The sequence below is a fragment of the Ammodytes marinus genome (assembly GCF_949987685.1).
Source record: "Ammodytes marinus genome assembly, chromosome: 7".
Taxonomy (NCBI): domain Eukaryota; kingdom Metazoa; phylum Chordata; class Actinopteri; order Uranoscopiformes; family Ammodytidae; genus Ammodytes; species Ammodytes marinus.
In genome coordinates, this window is record NC_137211.1 from 16,255,178 (window position 1) to 16,280,333 (window position 25,156).

A 25,156-nucleotide genomic window follows, 5' to 3' on the forward strand; every position below is an offset into this window, starting at 1 on the left:
GTGTGTGTGTGTGTGTGTGTGTGTGTGTGTGTGTGTGTGTGTGTGTGACTGTGGAGTGTTTGGAGCGTATGATCAATGATAATGAACTGTATTTCATTGGCACTGCCAGGTTGATGGAGGAGATAGGGTTAGCCAGCGGGAATGTAGTGGATGGTCACAGCTCTTTCATCTCTCTGTTTCTTCTTTCCTTTGTTTTTGCCTCACTGGACCCACTATTAAGTTCTCATGAAGCCTCTCTGGACTCCAATGCATGTCATTGTGAGCAGAAACACCTATTTTTTTACTATTTGCTCTGGCTTACACAGATGGCTCCAGAGTTAGAAAGAATCCCTATATGAATTATCCACGCAGATACAAAATTTAATATTTGTTAGACACAGTGTGCTGTACAGAGATTGGCTTCCCCATAAACTAGCATTCGCCAAATACCGACAGATGCCAAAAGCAATATATTTGTTGGATTTGTTAATGTCTTAATTTGTAAAGTATATTTAAATGGAGCTGAACTAGCATGTTCTAAGGGTTTAAGAGACACCGTTGACTTTATTTGTACATGTGGGATGAGGTTTCCAGTCCAAGCTACCAAACCCAAGGAGACTCATAGTCAATTATCTGGAACCTAATGAGCCAAATTTAGCAAATACTGGCCTCATAACAAACACACACAAAATTGCTTTTTACAAAGCATGCTCTTATTAGGGCTCTGATGCGCTGTTTTTTTAGGATGTTGTATGACCCTGAATTTTATACCTTGGCTCCAGTTCTGTCATGGTGCTGGGAACCCCTGCCAGGAATTATGCCAATGGGCCACATATCCATCTATGGACATCTTTGTATCTTATCAGTGGTGACCTTTTTGCAAGCTTCTCTGTTTCTATAGCTACGAGGCAAACGAGGTTGAGCTTATAGACGTAACAACCGAAACATACATTTTCTGTAGCAACTAATTAATTCCACAAACCAGTTTAAGAAAGAATATAAAGGGGGGAAAATAAAGAAAGTTGAGCTTAAATTGTGCCCACTGTCCTTGAATGGAAGCCACATACATTTTTACTCCAGGTCCCCAAGGCACCATCTAGGCAGTTTGCACAATGATGGGGGGTGGGGGGGGGGGGGGGGGGGGCTTCTGAAGCCTGCTGGCTGAAACGGTTCAGCAGCTTATGATTTGGAAAGGCATGGTCATTTATTGTAACATGCAATAGTCATTATGACCTTGTTGGTTACAATCATTAAAAGCTGCTGTTCAGATAATGGGGAAAGCCACAGCTAGAAACGTCCCTTTTAAGGCCCTATCTTTATGTCAATATATCAAATCAATTTGTCTAAAAAGAAAGAAAATAATTACATTTTGTATGTGTTTTTGTGCTATTTTAAGAATGAACATTGTAACTCTATTGTCTCTCGGTCCATTTTCTTTTCTTTATAAATATAGGTTCCCATAATTACAGTTGTGTTTGTGTGTGTGTGTGTGTGTGTGTGTGTGTATTTTTGTTCTGTGCTTGTGCTGTCTAAAGAACCCCCATTGTTCAGTGCTGATTGTGGTCTTGACCCAGACTGTGTTGGTTACTATGCCTCGAAGAGCATTCGTCTAGCCTGGAAATCCAGACCTGCCGCTGGCAAATTAAATTTGCTGCGCCTGCTGAGGGGTATTTCAGGAAGCAGGGTTAACAAACTCTGAGTTTAACACTGCGCTCTGAGTTGGCCAACTCTGAGATGAGCAACTCTGAGTTATCGGTTTCAGAACAGGTGATCAGCGTTGGGTCAACTCTGATCACCTCTGAATGTGTTCACTCTGGGTTGAGCGTGTGCGTAAAAGCCATCGTCAATGGATCTCTGATAACATGATTCAACATAGAAACAGGAAACCTGACAGAAATCTGTTCAGTGGCACAGACGTTAAAAAACTCCTGTTAATAAAAAAAATGAATGGTATACATACAATACAAATAGTTTTATTAATCTGAATGTAGAGCATGTTCACGATGTGTAAGGTGGCCGCCTATATGAACGACACGAGGGCTGAGAACTAGGCTACTGATCAGATAAATGATCCATCGAACGTAAAATCATCACAAAATGATAAAAACATCCCGATGGAGATTTCTATGGCGTGATTTTGCTTTAAACTGTACAGGCACACGTTGTGACAGTGACACTCTTTCTTCAGTCAGAGCTGCAGCGTAAAGTGAAAACAAACTCAGTGTAGGTCTAGCCACCTATCCCAGCAGGTTAGACCCATGGCATATGTTGCCGCAGTAACTGACTCTGAATTGCGCTGAACCTGCTTTCTGAAACGGAAAACCCAGAGTTTCCACTAACTCAGAGCGAACAAACTCTGAGTTGCCTCAACACCCGCTTCTTGAAATACCCCTTTGGTCTGGACACTCTCCATTGAAGCTCATTTAATATGTCAGAAAATCCTAAACTACGTTTCAATTGGTTCTATCTGATATGGTCGGGCACCAGATTAGAACTGCAACGATTAATCGACGAATCGATTATTAATCGATTATTAAAATAATCGCCAACTATTTTGATAATCGATTAATCGTTTCGATTAATTTCTGAATAAAAAAATTCCAATTTCTCTGATTTCAGCTTCTCAAATGTGAATATTTTCTGGTTTCTTTAATGTCATTATGACAGTAAACTTAAATATCTGTGTGTTTTGCACATAACAATACATTTGAGGACGTCAACATGGGCTTTGGAAAATGTATCAACATTTTTCACCATTTTCTGACATTTTACGGACCAAAACACTAATCGATTAATAATCGATTAATCGAGAAAATAATTGACGGATTAATCGATTATCAAAATAATCGTTAGTTGCAGCCCTAAACCGGATGACTACAGTGCTGCAAGCGCCAACGAAGCCTTGATAGTAAACAACAGAGATGGCTGCGGATATGTTGTTTGAGTTTGAGACGACGTCAGTTTAGCTAACTTCCTGTCAGTGACTGCAGATATCAGTCCCCTCCCTCGTCCCCACGTCACCACATTAATGCACGGCGGTCTTCCAGCAGCAAGTTCTCTCTTCTGATTGGTTATTAGTAGTGGGATCCCCGAAAAGTTTATTTGCCGATTACATGCAGAGCAAGTGACTGAGAGATCGGCTTTAAGAAACGCACACACTATATAAGTGTTCACTGTATGAATAAAGAGCGATTTAACACATATATTAACCTCAATAAATCGCTTACTTCACCTTTTAACGATTTGGAAGATGGCACTCAAATCTTTCATTAGCTAGAAAGAGGAATTTTCATTTTTGCCGAACGACCACGGCAACAGTTTAATTTACCAGTTAACCTTGCTGTTCGCTAAACAAACAGGGCTTGTCACCTTGTTCATTGCTCTGATTAGTTGTAGTGCTATCCAATTGCGTCCAGTGGTATTTGAAACGCGTTGGTGCCGCCCCTTGCGTTGGGAAGGTCTATTGATTGTGGCCAGACCCTATATCGTTCTAGATATGGGTCTGGATTTCCAGGCTAGCATTCTTCCACAGATGAGAGGATCCTGACAGGTCCTGCCTGGCCATAGCTGCAAAGTAACGACCTATCAAAAAAAAAGTTGATTAAACAATAGGTTAGTGTTTGAAAAAGTAAGTGTTTGTGTTGTAGGTCACAAGGAAAGGTGACTGCATATTAAATGCATGGTCACACCGCAGAGTTTTGGAGGTCCCTCCAGTGTGTCATCATCTCACCTGAGAGCCTAGTGCAAACCTGGGCTCTAAGGGTAGAGAAGCACTGCTTGAATACATAATGAACGTTCATGCTCCGCCTCCTAGTGTGGATCCTTTTGTTAACACGCACAACAAGGCTTTGTGTTATCTCCATTTCCCCATTTTATTTTACTCCCCCCCTACCTAACCAATCCTCCCTTCTTTCCATTTTCTCCCCTTGCCGTGAATATGTTTGAATTATTGATTACCATCTGATTTATCAGCAGGACCATAGCCGCTGGAGATTTAGGGGAGATGCAGATAGAAAGGTGGAGAGAAGTGAAAGAGAAAAGGGGGGGATGGGTGGTGGTTCGACCTCTCACTCTGAGCCAATTATGAGCACGACCCCAGAGGCCTGAGATCTCTGATTAGGGTCACTCTTTTTTTCTTTTTTTTTTTACCTCTATTTCAGTTTCTTCCCTCCCTCTCTCTGGTGTGCTGTTACCACGGAAACCTTTACGTTAACAATAAGATGCAAAAGAGTCTTCAGGAGATAATGTTAAAAAAAATGACCTTTCAAAAGGAGACATGGGAATGTATGATGCAAATCTGAGTGAGCGTGCTGAGGAGAGAGACGGGTGCTAGTAGAGGACCTCAGGGGGGTAGGGCTGCAAAGACGATGGGGCTCAGAACACATCCTCCTCTCAGGACAACTGTCACTCTAAAGATAGCTAGTCTTACAAATATAGCCTTTAACCTCACCACAAAACACGAACCGCCCAAAATGCAACATAGCAGCCAGTCAGATATAGCGGGATAGAGTGGTTTGCTTGGATATTTGAAGTGTGCAAATGTAATACTTTTATCTGGGGTTGCTTGTTAAACAGAGATCAAAGCACGCCCATTTAATGCAAATTGAGAAGAGTTGCTGATCTTCCTCTTGTTTCTCGACCTTCCCCGGAGTTTGGAGTCACTGCCCTTGCTTGGGTGCATGTTGGTTTATAATAATGTGCACGCTCTTGGAAAAACATCTCTTCTTTGTCCCTGGTGGCCCCATTTTTTGTACCACTGTTCGCCATTTTAATGTGTTCAATTTAACAGACCATTAATTATGTGGTCATATAGTGGAAACCTTGGGCTGGCATATGTGAGTGTGAGGGCTATGGGATTGTGGCTCTGTGTGTGTTCCACACCAATGACACTGCAATATTAAGCTATAATGGAGATAAAAGTAGAACTATTTGCAAGGCAATTTCTCTCTTTCCATTCCAACGGTTCCAGCGGTGTCATTTGTTATAGTGTGGCATCGAATAAATTGCTTTGGGAGCACCACAGCTGGGGATGACTATGTTGAAAGATCATCCTCGGTTGAATGGTTGCAAAGCATAGTGCGCGCTCACTCAAATCCCCCTACTGTTTTGGGCATTGAGTCCTTGTTTCACAAGTGAAGTGGCATGATGACTTTTACTCTTAATTATCCTGCTGTGTGATGTGGACGGCAGGAATTCACACAAACCATAACTTCCTCTACTGGTGGATGAAAGATTAAGACTGATGGGAATATTATTAAAAAGAGCAACATCACTGACTCAATTATGTTAAGCAGAGCTGGAAGTTAGAAGCTGCTGACAGCTGTTTGCCAATCTTGACTATGTGTACTTGATGAGATTTCCCTCTGTCGCAGCAAAACTTCCTTTTTGTTAATTGGGGCGAAACCTAAACTGTTTTTGTTCCATCTGGGACACGGGCAGGCAGGAAGAGAGCGGGCATTGGCTGCTTTAAGACACTCTCATTTAGTCACTTTCCCTTCCATCCTCTCCATTGTTAGTATGATTTTTCCATCACCGTACCCCTGTCCTGCTTTTCTTCTGTCAGCTTGTATGAGAAATCAAACGTATCTGTGTCTTGCAGTCTGCTGTCTCATGTCTTTATTTTCCATATGACACCCACACACCAAACAACAAAACATTTCATCAATCAGTTTGGTTGAGGCCGAAATCATATCAACCAGTCCTCTTCAAGTTCAGGCAGCAGATTCTAAACAAGCCTGTTATAATCCAAACATTGCTGCCACCTTTTAAACTTAAAAGAAATGATAGCCGACAGCAAAGTGGAGGAAGGAAGATGAAGGGACGAAAGAGAGACGGAGTGAGATCAGCTTTGTACAAGAGATGCAAGCCATGGAGAAAGGATGTTTGCTACGAATTTGGGTCATATCTCAGTGAACCCTGCTTCATCATCAAGTCTGCTTGTTGTTGTTTTTGTGCTAAAATCCGCAAAGGGCTGTCGTGTCAGTTTTAACTTAAGCAGGCTGTGTTATGGCAGATGTGGGACATTAACTATTTAGAAACGCAAATTGTGTTTATTCAAGCCACAGATTAGCTATGACAATCATACAAGCAAGACTTAATGTACTACTTGGAATTAATGGAATGGTCTCTTTTAGAATTGTAGTCATTTATCCTCTCTGATCGTCCTCTCTGATCAACACTGTTAGCATGGCAACGTCTTACAGGGGCAAGTCACTTTATTGGTGTTGTTAACAGGCTTTGGCAATCACATTAACTTAATATACCAATACACTTAAATATGTGATTTTATCAAGGCTTTTATTTGAATTTAATCTAAGATTTATTTTCTGTGTACACTATTATCTTAGCAACATTGCAGCACAACTGAACACAGAAGTGAAAAGTTTAAAGTAGTGTTCCAGAGGGGGACTTAGTTCAAAGCACTGGCTTTTGTCATGTTTCATTTCAGTTGGACGTATTTGTGTGTTGTGTGTTCCCAATAGCACCAAGGGATTAGCATGTTATTAGCACTAAGAGCACTGAAAGTTTAAAATAGTCTTAAATAAAGAGCTCTTTCATTCATAGGCTTTCCATAATTACGTTGCAACAAACCAGAGCTGCAATGTGCATTTCACCCAGTGTATATGTATAACTACTACCTAAAACAAATGGTACTTAGTGATGTACAAAGGGACTGGCTGCTGTGTTTCACTGTGGAGACCATATTCAAAACATCGAAGAAGAAAGTAGCTTATGAAGGCACCCTACCTCTTAATCCCTGTCTCAGCTCTGCTAGACCAAGCACCACCAAGGGCCATCTATCCATTCATCCCCACATGTAACAGCGGATAGCCACTCACTCTCACACACACACACACACACACACACACACACACACACACACACACACACACACACACACACACACACACACACACACACACACACACACACACACACATACACACACACATACACAAACGCCATCACACACATACTGAGTTTGGCACCATTAGTTACACCTGGACCAGGCAGTCACCAAAATATAATGACTTTACCCAGGCTAGAGGTGAAAAATTGGATTGGAGAAAGTTTTTGAGAAGTACTTTACTGCCTTCTGGGAGTCACAGAGTGAAGACGAGCCAGGGCACTGCTGCCATCCCATGACTCATGGCTTGTCTCTATGACTGTCTTTCTCCTCATTTAAGATTTTGGCATAGAATAGTTGTTGTGATTTCTCTCCAGATAGTACTGGACAACTGCTGGAAAGATACACAGAAGATAATATTGTTTTTCACACTGTTTACTTAATTATGTTTAGAGCCACAAATAGTTGTTCATTTATAAAGTAATTCAAAAGAAAAAATACAAATGAGTCTTAAAAAAGTAACAACATTTAGCGCAGCAGAGATGTTTTGTCTCACTTTCTGTCCTGTTAACCACCTCCCCTTAGACTTCCCCTGGAGAGGATCTTAAAATCCAAATTTGGAAACAGTGAGTCATAGTGTTATACAATCACTCGTACTGGAGTTACTATAAGGTAATATCCACGAGGGAAATCAAAACAACTCTTCCATGTCAAACCTATTAAGAGAAGGACGGTAAAAAAGGGCAAGCCATTAGTCGGAGTCTGGCTGAATTTCTAAAATGTGCCATGCTTGGCCTTGGCAGTCTGTCTCCAATAGGCAGTATAGTACATCTGCTAGTTGAAGTGCAAAATAAAAAAATAAAAAACAGAGCTGGTAATTTGGCTATTTCACACAAATGGCTCCTGTGAATCTTATGATTTAATCAAGCTTGGCCTAATGTGTTTTGTAATTCAAAGTAAAAACAACTCATTAGCGAAGCCACTGAAACAATACAAAAAAAAAAAAAAAAAAAACAGGACATATCTGTTGTTTTCTCCAGGTGGTACTGAATTGTGTCCTTCTGCCAAGTTGTGAGGCAGTTCAAGTATGCTTGAACATAGAGGGGATTGACTCATGTAGCCTAAAGTCATACAGAATGGCAAAACACACACACATACACACATACACACACACAGACACACACACACACCTGCTTTTCAAAGCCACATATCCTTATGACACATTCAGTAACATGTTATCAGAGGACAATTCACAGAGGACATACACAGAAAGAGAAACACTGATCTGATTTACAGTCTCTGAGGGCTAAATTGGAAAATGTCCTCTTCCACCAGTCACCTCCAACTGCATCACTAACCTGTGACGACACAGTGGAGTTAATTATCATTCTCAATCTTCACAAGTTCCGGTCTTTGCTTGTAATCCCAGTTGGAGGCTCAGGCAAAGCGAACTCTTTTTCATGTAGTTCTGCCACTTATCCCGAGCACACAGGCACATCTTGAGTTGCTATCAAACACTTTTTTCCCTCTCAAACACAATCACTCTGACCTCCTCATCTCTCTTTTACATGTAGCTTACTTACCTCTCCTTATTCTTCACGGCATGTAGAAGGTGATGATGATTGAAATGTTTTGGTGACTTAAATAGTCTATACCCTGCCATCACGTGGGTGAAGGAGGGAATAGTTGATGGTATTGTTGAGCATGGAAAGATATTAGAAAGAGGCAAAAAACTGATTGAAAAGAAAGGCAAGAATGGAGCAGGAGTGGAGGCCAGAGGGGGGGCTTGTTGCATCCTGCTGTCATACCCACGCCCTAATTGCTGAGTATTTACGGTGGGAGGAGTGGTATATGTGGGCAACATGCTTCTCCACATATACACACCCAAAACCAAAATACACACTAAGAGTTTCCGTCAACCAAGAGGGAGTCATTTGTGCCTGCAGGAGGTCAGTGGGAGGCTTTTACGGGCCGTTATGAAGCCGGCTCTCTATTCCTGGAAGAGCGTTGGTATCTTTTGATCAAATTCTGCCCCACTCTCCAGTAACCTGCTTCCTATGAATTGTGGGCTAATTGTGCAATATGGGTGTGTGTGTCTGTGTGTTTGTGGACGTGCGCGCAAGATTGTGTGTGTGTGTGTGTGTGTGTGTGTGTGGTGGGTGGGCAGAGGCCTTTCTATCCTTGATAGATTGTTGTCATCTGAGGGGATTATTGAGTTAGCAGCGAACGTGATAGGCTTACTACAGCATTTCAGAGGAGAGAATAGACACACACACAAACATACGCACATCCCTCATACCTATACACTGCTAATTCAATGAGGGGTGGAAATATTTCAAGGGAAGGTTCCATAGCCATGTGTAATGAATACATCAAGGGATCTATAGAATGTCCTTTGGATGAATGGGGCCTCATGCTAATTATTAGAATTACTGTTGTTGTCCTGTTTGGAAGGAGCCAAGTAATGGTCTTAACAAAACTCAAAATTGAAACTAAAATAAAATATGTAAAAGTCTCATACAATTTACATTCATGCCAAAGGTGTTTTTGGAGATAACTTATTTACTCACATTTGATTTAGCTGTTGAGGTGAAGACAACATGTAATAGAGCTTCCCTAAAAAATGAGGTAAGCAAGCACTATACACTCCCCAACCAATTTAACAGCAGCCCAGTAGTAGCACCTCATCTTTGCTGACAATCTCCTGTACGGGTTTTATTGAGCTCTCTAGCCATGACCCAGAGCCCACCAGAAGATGTATGACACTGTTTGACTTCATTCATTTCCTTCAGCCCCTCTGTCAGGATAGACAGAGGTTATTAAGAGGGAGGCAGCTCAGGCGCTCTACTTTAGCATGTTTTGTTGTTTGTGATTTTCTCTGCATTTAAATTTTTTGCCATATTTTTTCCCAATTCATCATAATGTTGTTTCTCATCTCAGCCATTCTTTTTTTCTCCTCCTTCCACTAGATTGAAGGCTGTATCAGCAGATTGCTGAGCTATTCCTTGAACTGGCTATGATAATGCCTGGTGCATGTCGCAGTTCACTCACCTCGCTCCCTGTCTGCTCACACCCTGTCTGTGGAATGATTGCCCTCGCCCTCTATGCCAAGGAGTGTTCATTTTTAATTATCACTCAGTATTTGATCATCTCCCTCCCCTGCCTGTCACAATGTCCCATCGGGTTACTGGTAACATTTCCATTATATTAGGGGGAACAGCCGTGTGTGTTGGTGTGTGTGTGTTTGCCTGCATAAACGTGCTCGCTGGTGCGTTCCTATCATTGCAGCAGAGACGAGATTTCTCCCTCCCTCATCCATCTTCAAGCGCTTGGCTGGAAATGACATGTCGACACACAATGAAACACATCGTGTTTGTGAGACACACACACACACACACACACACACACACACACACACACACACACACACACACACACACTCTGGAATGAAATGGAATTGGGTTGGCAGTGGATTTCTAATTAAATGGTCCCCCCCGTCCCCCCTCTATGCATTTCCCCCAAATGGTGTGCTAATTGAGTTGAAATACTCACGTTTTTAAAGGTTTCAAAATGCTTTGTTTAGTTTTTTTTGCTGTCGCACAAAATGTTGCAAAGAGCTCAGTTAGGAAGGGAGATGGCGGACAGACGAAAAGGATATCATGAAAGATTCTGTTTTTTTTTATGTGAAACAAACTGGCCTGAAACTACTGAACGTAGGAATGGAAAGGGTGAGCCTGCGAATGAAAAAACAGCAGAATTTCTCTTTTCCTTGGGGAGGGTTTAACTTTTCTTATGCATGTGAATGTGCTTGTATATGCATTGTTCGCAGGAACACATTTTAATACACGCCTAAGCTCACTGCAGTAGTATTATTAAGAAAGGCCCTCGGCTCCCATAAAGTTCCCAGACCATTCCCATTCCCCTGAAGGCTATTTGCAGGTTGGTAGGACGTGGAGAGCTTCTCTTTAGCTCAGCAGGGGTTGAATCGATAAATTCCTCATTGTTTATTTTATAAAACCTCCAGTCCTCACCTCTGGGCGCTCCCACAGTAGCAGGCAAAACACTCAAGCTGTTCATGTGAGTCGCTGGATGTGGGGATGTTGGCCCAATTGCTGTGCGGTGAAAATATTTTGTCCTAGAGCGGTACATACATGACCGAGTTGCCAGCATGTGAACTTAGGCTTCAATTTGTCTGGGGCTGTTTCATGGACTACGTGTTTCTTTTGGTATAACCCCAAAATGTTCCTCACAATTCACTGTCACTTTGCTTCCAATAACATGTGAACCAAATAACATTTGTCTCTTTCTTTCTTTTTTTCTGTCACACCCTTTTAGGTCTTGGCTTTAGAAAGGCAGGTCTTTGACTTCCTGGGTTACCAGTGGGCCCCAATCCTTGCCAACTTCTTCCACATCATCATCGTCATCCTCGGCCTGTTTGGCACCATCCAGTACCGGCCGCGCTACATTGTGGTGGTGAGTGCACACAGAAAACCAGTAGTTCACGTAAAAGTCAGTCACAATCCAATTCCTTTGCGGTTTTTGGTTAAGCAGTTTCACATCACTTCGCATTAGTCCGGTGCCTGTGCATCTGATCGGACATGTTGTTGCCTTTCCTCTCTTGATTGCAAAGTGTAAAGCACTGTCTTGCGCCTTTTGCGACACCCTTAAATCACTCTAATCCCATGGTAATTAGGGCTAATTAAAAAGGGGGTGGGGGTGTTGGCGGGGGTAACTAAGGAGCTCATCAGATTTATACACGCCGTCAAGTTTTCTGGACAGAGAAGGTCATTCTTTGAAAACACGGCGCAGAGCATGTGCTGTCTGTTGTTTCACTCCTTTTGTTAGAAAGTGTCATCAAAGTGCTTTTATGCACTTTGGTTTTTATTTGAAACCATATTCTTAATCTAAGGAATTGAAAGCCTATTTGGAGCAGCAGTTGGGGAGGCACAGATGGTGAGGTGTATGGCAGGAAAGGATTGCGGGCGTGGGGAAAGAGATAGAGAAAAAGAGAGTAAATAAAGAGATGGGTGTAGAAAGATAAACGGGAGCCCACACAGGATATATGAAGAAACTGAGGAAGCAGGAATGGAAGGCAGAAGAGGAAGGAGGGAGAGTAGAGCTATTGTCTCGCGTCAAGTGGAAAATAGAAGAAAGACAGCGAAGGGGTTTCATGATTCAACATGTATGTTTTTACGAGGTTGCTGTTGTGCCATCCGCTCTTCCTCTGACACCTCTTGGCATTTCAAACACACAATTCATCGTGAGTCATAAGATTTCACAACTTTCACAATGACGAGTCTGTGTCTGTCTCTGTCAGTGAATAGATATCACTCCGTTTCTGTCAACAGTTGACTCTCTGACTGTACAATTTTATGAACGGTTGAAGATGTGAACTTCTCTTAGTCTCAGCAGCTCCCTCAGGGCTCAGATAGACTTGCTGAACTTTAAAAAAAAAAAGAACGGTTTGAGATGTGTATGGTGTTTTAATATTTACAGTATGTAGCATTGTGAATGTGTATTACTGCATGTGTATGTGAGACTGACTTTCCTCCGTTTAAGAGTACACTCATTCAACCTGTCATTTTATTCAGTAGCTGTCATATCGTGTTCTAGTTAGTGGATCTAGTTTCCATGGAGCTAATCTGTTCATGTCTTTCCTCTTCAGTATACAGTATGGGCTGCTCTGTGGGTGGCCTGGAACGTCTTCATCATATGTTACTACCTGGACGTAGGAGGCCTGTCCAAGGTGAGTCTTTCACAATTTCTGCCTGTTGTTTTCCCCTCCAGATCTCTCTTCATGCATCTGTCAGCAAAGTCGAGGGGCTTTGTCTGTACTGTGATGAATGTTCTTTTTTCTAAGGTCAAGGATTCAGGCTGGTGGGGAAGTGAGGCCTGATTTATTTCCCCGTATCCAAGAGTTGCCCCGCCTACACTGTAGATGTCTTTGTGCATTAGGAACATCGTCATTGCCCACTTATACAATGGCCACAGAAAATAATGATTTCTGATTGGCTGGCAGGTGTTCTTTTAAAAATCCTAAAGATTAATCCGAGTTGATGACAGAAGTAGACAAGGTGAAAGTAGCCTACTGAGGGGGAATTTCACTTGTTAACCATTAACACTCTAATATATGTATGTCAAGTATTTCACTGTATTCTTTCCTTTGCTAGGAAAAAGTCTTATTTTGTTTTTGTCTCCTAAAAATTATTCAGCTTTAATTCTGAACTCCTTCCAACTATGTTTTTTTCTTATTACACCATAGCATGACAAGTTTTTTAGAACTTTAAGTATAATTGAGCTTTATAAGCATTGGAAATATATTGTAGCTATTAAGATATGATGCACAGCTGCCAGGTTCTATTGGCCTCTTTCAAGCCTGAACACCCTGCTGTCCACACAGCCCAAGTAAATACTATTAATTACTTACAAAATATAATAAAAGTATGAAACAGCCATTTTCAAACAGAACAGAAGGTCCTAGTTATTATTTACTTTTCTTTGCTGAGAGGTATTTTTCCAACCACTCTAAAGAGTGTTTTGGTGACGAAAAACCACCTTAACTCATCAATGTAAAACCAATTACTAGGGCTGTCAAGCGATAAAAAAAATGTATCTAATTAATTACAGGCTCTGTGATTAATTAATCTAAATTAATCGCATACTTTTATGACACTTTTATACCTGTTTATAAACAGCTGTATAGCCTGCTACAGTTTGTTTCTCTCTCTCTCTCTCTCTCTCTCTCTCTCTCTCTCTCTCTCTGGCTCTCTCTCGCTCTCTTGCTCTCCGTCTCTCGTAAATTCTGTCTCCACAACAGACAGCGCTGCACTGCCACAGATGCCTATGCCGATTCATTTTCAATCGTCGTACTCATAGGCAAAAATATTGACACACACACACACACACACACACACACACACACACACACACACACATGGGGCGGGTGTCCGTTTACGCGGGAGACGAGACAGCTAGCAAACAACAAGCAAAATTGTACACACGGAGGAAGATTGAGAGATACTTTTGAACCTACATTCTTGCACCCACTAAATCAATAATGCACAGACACTGCGGAGAATAAAGTAAGATGTCTTCCTACCTTCATGCTTATTTGCCCGAAGCATCCCATAAACCGTCCATAGAGCCCTCGGCCCCGCCCTTTCCCCCAGCTTCTCTCTTTACTTTTATCCCTTTCACCCGTGCGGGCCGTGTATGCAAGCTACAGGTACCAACTGAGCTAAGGGCGCCCCCATTTCAATCCAATTTATCCAAACTTTAACCTCCTGTCAACTTGTCCTCCATGTATTCCACTATGGTCACTGCTTCTTTGATCATTAATTTATGCTGCATATTTTGCCCATATCATGCCTTTTTCTTAACTTCAGCACACCCTACTCGTCCAGTGGACCATTGAGAATAATAAATTCATGTAGGCAACGTTCAATCTCACAGCAGTTCAGACAGCCAAAATGAATTTTTCAGAAACACCTTCTCAAGCTCTGGCGACTTTGTCATTGTGTGATAGACCTTGGCTCCATCAAGTGTGTGTGCATGCGTGCGTGCATATGTGTCCTTGTGTGTGTGTGTGTGTGTGTGTGTGTGTGTGTTCCTGCATGATTCCTGCTAGAATAATGAGGCTTGTAGGGGCCAGCTGCTTGGGGCTGGGGCTGGGCATTAACCCGACAGATGGAGCCAGCCTGGGCTCCCAGCTCTGCATATGGTAGCCAGGAGTAGAGCTGGCTAATGGAGCGCACAAACTCACCCACCCACACCCCACGCACGACCAAACTTGGTTCACAGCTTTCTAAGAGGTCCCCAACACGGTTTTATAATAATAAAACGAGTCAGCTAATTCTGTCCGTCTTGCCTTGACCGATGTTGACATGTCTGTTATGACTGTGTGTTTTTGTAAAGTGTGGAGTGCACGGGTGACAAGTCCTTCAAAGTGAGGGGGCAGGTTGGCAGAGTCATATGCCACATGCTCTGTCACCTCCTATTGATCCCTTATCCCCTCCCCCATGGTGCAAGGCAGACTGACAGACAGACCCCTGCTACTCTACACACACACACACACACACACACACACACACACGCACCTCTGTTTTAAACAGTCCCCAATCATTCACCACCGCTCTTTTGATTTCTTTTCTCTTAAACGCTGCTCATAGTGGCTACAAACAGAGACTGTATACATGTTTTTAAAAAGTATTTTCTTCCCATTGCTATTTTGAACATATCACATTCAGTAACTGAGCTTTTCAATGAAAAAAAAATCCGAAAGATATAATGATTTCTCTTTTGACATTGGCAAAGACAATATACAAAGCCAGAAGTCACTTATCTAAAAAGGAAGCATCTTCTCTATCAAGCAGGAATTTTACTTATTTTACTGTCAATCAATGATTGAAAAAGGATTCACATTACATTTGACTTGATACAATGCTATCATTCCCTAAATGCTGCTCCATAATGTAGATTCATTCCACATGTTATCTCAGACCACCAAGTTTGATTGCAAATATAGCTGATCACACAATACCTGAATTTATGGTCATTTTGTCTGGCAACTTTGTGAACATTAAGAAAGGATTTGAAGGACTTGACAGAAATGGAGTTTTTCTTTTACAGTCAACAGCTAGCATTTATGACCTGTGATCAAAAAACAGCTTTATACTTGATCGGTCTTCTGGCAAAATAAAAGGAAATATAGGTCTATTGTGTTTTCAGCTATGATAAAATTCCATAGAAGTGAAGGTATATAGAAATGTAGTTGTTGCTGACTTGGTGAGGAAGAATCAAAACACAATGTAGCTCCTTTCATATTGCTTTGGTGTTGTTAAAAACAACTTGACATGGAACAATGTCATTTTTACAAGTAAATAACATTTTCAGATTAATCTACCTTAGTTTGAATGTAGCCTTAAAAAAGTCCTCAACTCTGTCATTCTCTCTATCGTTACACAAAGTGACTACATTTTATTTTAGTGATGATAGCAGACCCCCCTAAAAACAGTCTCTCTAGCTCCCGAATCAACATCCAACAACTCTGTATGCACAGCTTTTTTTTAAATGTAAGTAAATATGGGATTCAGAATAAACTACAAAACCCAATTATGTCGTTAGTTACTCATTTCTTGGCTTCCTAATATGATCACACAAACATACAATAAATAATGACAAATACAATTCTAATCATTTGATGTTTAGCCTTACACTACACCCCATGTCTCTAGTAATTCATTTCAAATGATTGTCTCCAAATATGTATTGACTTTTATTTAAGAGAATAGTTTGAGCAGAATCGGCCGACTCACCTTGATTATCCGTGATATGGAGGGATTGATTTGTACTTTGGGGTGCATGGTAGCATAACATTACCACTCATGACAGTAAGTTGCCAGAAGCTCCTTTTTATTATCGACTGCTGACGTATCGCAGCCTGGAGTGTGCGTCTACAGCTCGGATAGTGATGGTTTCCCTTGCTCCCAGGCTCAATCAATGGCATCTGTCAACTCATTAGTCTTCAGAATCCCTACATATTGACCTTCAGCCGTCCTTGTTTTAGTGACTCTGTGAGCGAACGACAGGCGGAGAATGGGGACAGAGGGTGATGACGAGGCATTGATGCATGGAGAAGAGAGGGAAAATATACACAAGCATAATTTAGATATTGTTCATGACTCATTGCAGTTATCTGTTGCTATCAAAATATGATATGTGTTGTTGACGTGTACATGTTTGTGTGAGCGGGGGGTTGGAGGGGGGGTCTGGATAGGGATCAAAGATATTTCCTGACAGCACTTGGCTCTGTTAATAATGCATGTCTTGTCACTGAGGGGCAGATGCGGGGGTTAGATTGCTGTATTGGTGTATTGATTGTTGTGAGCCTCCGTACGTCTCTATGTGTGCTCTCATTCGGTTTTGGGCAAATTGAACATCGCCCAAGGTGTACACGAGCAACATGTATAAAATGCTGGATTTGAAAGTTTTTAAAAAGCGAAATCAAAAAACTTTTCTCTGACACAGCAGGTCTGTAGGCTCAAGCTGACTAAGGTCCATTACCTGAATTCACACAGTAACTTTTGTATGCACATGGCTAATGACTAGGAATGTCATCTGTGTTTAAATCTTTAGTTTAAAACATGTAAAGATTAGTTCACCAAAATTATGAAAAGCAGTATCAAGGGGGAAAAAATAACAAAAATTAAAAATCCAAGTAAACATCTCTTTCCTGAAACAATGTCCCTGTGACTGTGGATAAAGCTTTTTTCATAGGGATTATTTATTTAGCAGAAGGTAATTCAAAAGAAAACTGTTGACTGTGTAGTATGTGGATTATCCTGAGAGACACACTCCTTTTCTCTTGTACAACCATCACTGCTTTAAAATTCAAAGTCATTTTTCAGCGCTTTAAGTGCCAAAACAGAATTCCATTCAATAGTAAAGTACAAATCGTATAGACACTTATTTTAAAACTGGTCATGGCTAGATACAGCTTGTGGTTATTAAGAAAATTGGTTTTACTCTAATTTAGTATTCGTCCAGGTTATTGTCTTGATCTAGACAATACATTACCGGTACATACTATTACAACTATTACATTGATTCTCATAAAAAAAATTATACAGACATCAATGGTAACCAGCGGATAAATTGTAATGACTATGTGTTAAAACTATTTCTCTAGCGTCACACCGAGGTTGACATTTGTTGTTTTGGTGTGTTTACTAGTGCTACTTAGCATTATGTTAGCCTAACAAGCTTAACTAAGTTGGTGAACATGGTAATGAATATTATACCTGCTGCTCTCATGGCTGTAGAGTCTTCCAACCCTGTGAACAAAAGCCATAAACATCCAACATCTACCTCAGGTGTTCAGAGAAAAGCTCCCTGCCTCATGTGCAGCATCCCCAGCTTTCATAAGGAATGACTGAATGTAATTCATAAGTAATGTATGGAGTCCAAGCAAAGGAGTTAACTGTTTTTGTTCTCTTTTTCCAGGACAGTGACCTACTGACATTTAACATCTCAGCCCATCACTCGTGGTGGAGCGAACACGGTCCGGGCTGCGTGAGGAGAGAGATGCCGGAGGCTCCCGGGGTCCCCAGCACAGACAGCCACTCTTACATCTCTGTCATGGGCTGCCTCATGGACTACCAGTACATCGAGGTCATGCACAGCGGAACACAGATTATTGCTGCTGTGAGTAGGCTACAAGTTAGCAATGCACATGTGACTTTAGACCCTAGTTTACATGCATTTTACATACATGCGTGAACATGTCTGAGGAACTCATCATATTACATGCCTAGCACCAGTAGCAGCAACCTCACTCGCTGTGGGATTCATGTACATGCAAGGTGAACATGATACAGGGGAAGATGACATTGTTTCGTTTCCTTCAAACACTTTTTCCGTCGTGTAATTCCACAGAGGTTATTTTGTCTATGGCGGTCGTACCCTTCCTCTGCCACCGGTCGCTGAATGAAAAATTGATCTGTTGTTTTGTCTGGCTGAGCCTTAAGACCTGCCAGCTGCTAACAGGTTACTCAAACACTGGAAAGACTGTTATTGTCTTCTTTCTACAGCTCGGTATGAATATACCAGAAACTCACATCCTGCCTTTGTGCGCACGTTTTGCACACACTCATGTTTGAGTAGAGAACCTAATTGTGGACGAGGGCGAGGACATTTTGTAGTTGCAAGCACAGCAGGTACTTGGGTTCAAGCATGCACATAACACCCATATACGCAAACACACTGATGCCTATGTTTCACACTCATTATCACTGTAATACATGTGGAGTGGATTAAACGAGAGACAGTGGGTGATTGAGAGAGCTAATACACTGCAGCTTCCCTAGCCGTCTGTTTCTGAGTCCTGTTGGTTTTCATTCTTACCTCTTAATCTAGAACTAATTTGCACCTTGGAGAGTTAACTACATGGTGGATTAGAAAACTAACAGAGGGACCCGGTGAAGCATTGGATTGTACCATTCTTTCCATCACCCCCATGGAAAGAGCTAATAAAATGACTGACCTGACTTTATAGCTCTAACTCCCTCTCTCTGAACCGCATTAGCCCCTTGCACTATAGGCTGTGAATTGGTTTATTTCTCGCCTGAAACTGACTCCTCTATATGAGATGGCAACACTAACGCTGTTATTGCATTCTACATGGTATTATCCAACCAAGCATTCAATGGCATCTCAGTTGGGATCAGCTCCCAAGAGGAGCAGGAAAAGTGGTACCTCAATCCCAGAGTCACAAATGGCATCATTTTGCTGGTATCCCCACTTCCTCTCGCGCTAAAAGCAGAGCACACCACTTAGGAAAATAGTCCTTTGAGATATCCACTCTTGTTCTGGGTTTGTCCTTTTTCCTTTCTGGTGGAAGAGAGGGCCAAAAAAAGAAAGAGTGAGTTGAAGGGGAAGAACAAAGGAATGGGGAGAAAGTGGGGGTGTGCTCTTTTTTTCTGTCTTTTGTTAGAGGGGTTTCAAGGTCGCCGTGAGAGTGCATTAAATATTTAGTTTGGGCTCCAAGGAGCATGTTTCATTAAGATGAAAAATGTGGATCCATTGGCAAATAATGAAGGGATTGTCATCTCTCTGCTCAAATTCATCACAACCTATAAGATGTAGTCGTAATGTAATGTAGCAGAAAATGCTACAAATACGTTTTCCATTTTTTTTTGCTGCTCCATAAAAGTGTAAGAAAAACATCTCCCCCTGTAGGGAGGCTAGTTAGTAAGACATGAATGCGAGGGAAGAAGACAATGTGTGTTAATAGATATTCAGATTATATCTGTAGACATAACTCTAACACGCTAAAGAGAGCAGTGAGCAATGCCGAGGGGTTGTCAGAGATGCCGAGCCAAAGTTCCCACACACTCGCGCACACAGATATCATATAATTTAGCGTAGGTTATTGCTGCCACAGGCAATGCTTTATTCTGTTGCCTCTCAATTCCCTGGGAACCTGCATTGGGTGGATTTTGTAGAAGTTGATAATGGGTGGGAATGGCAGCCTGCGTCATTCTCTTGCTCCATTGCTCATTTCCTCTTTTTCATCTACTTTCCCCCCTTTTACAATCCCTCAGCTCTGTCTGTCTTCCTGTCTCCCTTTTCCTGCCCAGATCACACACCGTTTGACCCTCCATGTCGATCAAATGCCAAAGCATGTCTCTCTCTCTCTCTCTCTCTCTCTCTCTCTCTCTCTCTCTCTCTCTCTCTCTCTCTCTCTCTCTCTCTCTCTCTCTGCCTTTCCTACTCGTTGTCACTTTTGCTTATTTTCTGGTTTTCTGCAGAGATGGTTGTGTCATGTCAGTCTGCTGCCTGTGTTAAAGACGCCAGGGGCCACAGTAGTGTGGTTGGGGACGCCTCTGGAGGCCTAGTGTGGGCAGACCCTGTGATTAGGCCTTGAGGCTGTGCTTGCCGCTTTGGGCTCGGTGTGTGTGTTTTGTGGTGATTCAGGTTCCCTCAGTTCAGCAGCATGAAAAAAGCATGGCAGCCCCCACCCACCCCCTCCCTCATCCAAAAAGGTCAGGGTGCCCGCTTTGATAAGTCCATTAGTCCGTGTTGTGATTTCAAACCACTCTCATGCTGAACAATCATCGCCACTGTGGTGAATTTTTTATTAAATTTTTTCACTTTGTGTATGCTGCATTTGGGCGCCAACTGCAGCGGTCTTTGATGTTCTTGTATTTGAAGTCCAGTCATTTGACTCAGTAAGATGGCCATGTATTGTCTAGTATAATAATGGCATTAAGTACCCATGCACTATGCTTGCGCTGACATTGCATTGCAACTGCACTGTAAGTTTTACAGCATCCGCTTCAAAAGGATTATAAAGATCCCAGGATTAAACGCCTTATGATGCAGTGCTGAGCACTTATTAGGTCTGCTGCCAAAAACAGGGAGGAGAAGAGAAAGACCTCAAGACCAGAGGAGAGAATTAAGTCTCCGCCTGGCCACTGAATATTGTGCCAGGCTACTCGCGGTACATCACAAAAACATGACTGCCCCGACTCTATACTTCAAAGGCAGTCGCAGCCAACAGCTTTAATTGTTAATCTGTTTTGCAGGGAAATGGATTTTCGGCAGATTAATTTTTACTCTAATATTTGGTATTTCTAAACTTATAAAACTAGGCAAGAAGAATAAGAAGAGAAAGTGAAAAACAAGCTAAATTAAAATACTGAATCTTCCATGGTGGCTGGCTTTCTATTGCATTGTTTGTTTTATTCACCTGCCCGTTTCGCCTTCTGTCTATGTGTTTCCTGGTCCAGAGATCCCCATTTGTCTCCCCTTCACTAAGTCGAGCCTCATCTGAAGCCCTCTGTGTGGGTCTGCATATGAAGAACAAAGCAGGGTGTTTTCCCCCTTCATACAGCTTGTGCAGCCTCTTGTGTCCTTGTGTCAGGTTTTCTGGGCATCAGCATTCTGTTATTTGCAGTTATTTGATGTGGAAGATGCAAATCAGCACCACAGACACTTAACAACCCCCACGTGGTCTGATGTAAGCTGTAAAGATCTGTGTGTGTGTGTGTGTGTGTGTGTGTGTGTGTGTGTGTGTGTGTGTGTGTGTGTGTGTGTGTGTGTGTGTGTGTGTGTGTGTGTGTGTGTGTGTGTGTGTGTGTGTGTGTGTGTGTGTGTGTGTGTGTGTCTGTGCTCACATTTGGAGAGGGGGCTGATTCTAAAGAACAGGTGGATGTGGTCTCTGCAGTCCCCATCTCATCATGTTTTGTCATTAAACATGCAGCTGCCCGCACACAAACACACGCTAACACACGTATAATTTTCTGCAGAGGAGCCTGCGCCTTAGTGTCAGGCAGAATGTCCTGTGTAATTAACCTACAAGACATCTGCACCACTCCCATCTCCATCTCTCTTTCAGCGCTTCCTCTCTCTCCTTCGTGATATATTTTACCAACAAATTCCTTTCATTATAGCACACTTAGTGTATGTTCTCCTGACAATGAGCCACAATCAATAGTTTGTTAATTAGGTTGTAGATCGACGCCGATATCCATCACTGCACACAGACACAGACACGTACACGTGCAGGCCGGTCGGCTGTGGACAGGAGGCATCTCTAAATTCAGATAAAGCCAGGATACCTAGAGACAGACATGGGTCTACAGTATGCAATTATTGTCAGTATTGATTAATCTATTCATATATTTTGATACTAATTGATTAGTTGCATGTAACATTTCTCAAAATACTGACAAAAAATCACTGAAGCATCTTTAAAAAGTTTGTTTTGTCCAGCCAACTGGCCGAAACTGAAAGGGATTCCATTAACTACAATATAAAAACTGAGGAAAACTGTTGCATCAGCTTGAATTACCACTACGCACAGAGCTGCTAGCCTGGCTCAAAACTCATAATCTTGTTGCTAAAAAAAGACTTATTCAGTATAAAAATTGTTTGTGACAAATCAACAGAAAAGTGATTCAAGTTAATCACTGAAAGGCCCATAGTCCTATAAAACGTTCACTAATGGAGACTTATATAGAAATACAAATCTGCAGAAAGGGCTTGACAAACATATCCAAATAATTGACCGTAAACCTGATTTATCACAGTTTTAACTGAGAAGAGCAGAACCTTCTAATAATGAAAGAGATTCATATCTAGTGGACTGATGTTTATGAGTACATTGTGCTTTTCGATCAACACATTGAGCATAGACCTGACCTTCATTAGCCTATGCAAATACACGTAACCTTCTTTTACTTCAGCAGCTGGCCTTGTTCTCACCCACACATATGAATATTGCCTCTGAGTGAACTTAATTTTCGGCCTTATTATCTGAAAGCAGAAAGACTGATAGCGCTGAACTCTCACAAAAGCATCCTTTTAGTTTCCACTACATATTAGTAAATAGAAAAAGACAGCTTTGCTTTTGATGTTTTTGACGCCTGGTTTTCTGCCCTTCCTCTTTCCTTCTGTCCAGATCACTGTGTGTAAGAGTGGCGATAAAAGAAAGGCGGTGCACAGGGAAGATGACAGAAAAACGTTCATAGTGAAAGGGGAAAAAACTATTGGCAGCTAAATGAGTTGGCTTAAGTTTGGCACGTCCTCGAAGACAGACTGAGATTGCGCCTCTAAGGACATGCTGGGGCTTTATAAGCTTAATTAACTTAACATTAGTCTCTGAAATGATCCCTGAACTCCAGAAGTGACAAGGGAAAGTCAGGGAAGAGTGTGTGTGTGTGTGTGTGTGTGTGTGTGTGTGTGTGTGTGTGTGTGTGTGTGTGTGTGTGTGTGTGTGTGTGTGTGTGTGTGTGTGTGTGTGTGTGTGTGTGTGTGTGTGTGTGTGTGTGTGTGTGTGTGTGCGCGTGTGCGTGTGTGTGCGCGTGCGCGTACGTGCGTGTGTGAGAGAGTGGGGATTTAATGCCATTTAATATGGCAGGATATACAAGTGGGATTGTCACTTTTTATTGGGGACACTGACCTATATTGGCTAAGGACAAAAATGCCTCAAGCAAAAGCCACCAAGTGTTCCCTTCTGATCTTATTAGTCCACTGCATAGCGCACAAACGGTTATGTAATCATATTAGTAAAGATAACTGGGGGACAAAGTGGTTTAAAATCAACCCCTTAATGAAAAGGAAGACATTAGTGTGCGTATATATAGTCCATCTCCATTCAGTGTCCAGATTTTCTTGGTGTCAGCATTTATCAATAAGAAAGGGTGATTTCCCATTACTGAGTATTGACTGGCGCACTCCCAAGGTTTGCCCTGTAATAATTAACGTTAGTTCAAGGCTTCTATTTATGAGTGAGTGTTGTTTGGATAATCATATGTACAGTCAGTCGTATGGTTTTTAACATCAGAGCGATAGTACTATACTTTTCTATTTAAAGGTGCCGTGTGTAGTAAAGATGTATTTTGTCATCATCTAGTGGTGAAAGTTTGCTCAGTCTCCACCCCTCCAGTTCGAAGAATTTACTGAGGCTACGGTGGCCCAACAACAAGAAGCTAGTTACTTAATGTGGCATCATCTACCATTGCCTCAAATCTTTAAACAATATCAATAGATTTGTTGAAGATGTATTTAGTTATTTATCTACAGTACTTATTCTGTCTTCCGACAGTTTGTTGCCATGTCATGCACATAGTGTCTTGTCTTCTCCACTACAACCATCAAAAACACAATCTTTTGGAAGAATGGTGTTAGAACATTCAGTAAATGTCCAGAGACTTGGCAATTTGGAGTGGCTTGGTAGTGGAAAAAAGTCACTGGTTGAAGTCCAACTATCAACATTTGTTGCATGTCATGTCATTCCCTCCCTCTTTTTTCATGATTCCTGTCTGCATTCTCTATGACAATGCATAATGAAGCTGTTCTGGCAGCTTGTGGTGACTCAACACCTTACTAATACACTTTGTGTTGGGTTTTCTTTATTTTTTTATTTGTTACCCTCATTATATATGCTACACAAACACTTTGCTCTTTCCTCGCTCTCAAGCCTGCTCTCAATTCCAGACCACAACAGCAATCAGGGCCCTGTATGAAAATTAAACAAAGGTGCACTCATGCGTAGATATTAACTCGTAGAGGCCACACATTCGGTGCAGACTTTTACTGGCAAAACACACACGGACACATACACAGTGTGGCTGAAAACAGGGTGTGCCCCCTGCTGTTACAACCATCTTGTGTTTGACACTGGCTTTATGCATATGCTAATTCACCTCCATTTCACCGCCACTGTAATGGATGGGCCGAGACCAGCAATTAGATAGAGAGAAAAAAAAACGAACGAGGGAGAAGCAGAGAGAAGAGTTATGTATCTTATCTAGCCCACACAGAGACAGAGCCTTTTCTACTAGACGCCACACCTGAGTTTCAATCATAAATAAAACATTTAATCTACATCTGGATGAACTTTAATAGCTGCTCAAATAATATATTGTTCTGGGAAAATTGAATAAAACTGATAGAGATGAAATAAAAAGGCCTGCAAGCTGCACGTCATCTTTGTTACTCCTATAATTACGCAGACCAAGAAAAGCTATATGGGTTGAATGAATGTTATATAAATAACCACCATCATGCACAGTAAGGCCCCCATTGGGTTTTTGTGTTTGTGTACCCAATGTGCGAGGAGGGCAGCGCGCCCGATGCTGTTTTAATTGGCATGGCATACTGCCAAATGATGGGTGGCTGGGTGGAGAGAGACTGTCTCTCAGTGTCTGTTTCTGAGTCGATGACAGCCATCTGCCAGTTCCACAGGCTATTCCCAGCACTATGTTTCGAGGAACAGTCATTTGTGTGCTCGCTCCGTTGCTTTGTGGCGTGTTTGTGCATGATGTG

The 25,156-nt window shown here is 41.9% G+C and overlaps 1 protein-coding gene across 1 annotated transcript in view; it reads left to right on the top strand.

Moving 5' to 3' along the window:
* Positions 1-25,156, top strand: part of nkain4 (sodium/potassium transporting ATPase interacting 4) — a 60,014-nt gene that overhangs the window by 3,933 nt on the left and 30,925 nt on the right. The window contains exons 2-4 of the mRNA XM_080031480.1: positions 11,162-11,299; positions 12,492-12,572; positions 17,828-18,028. Coding sequence (XP_079887606.1) covers positions 11,162-11,299; positions 12,492-12,572; positions 17,828-18,028 — 420 coding nt within the window. The remainder of the gene's footprint in view (positions 1-11,161; positions 11,300-12,491; positions 12,573-17,827; positions 18,029-25,156) is intronic.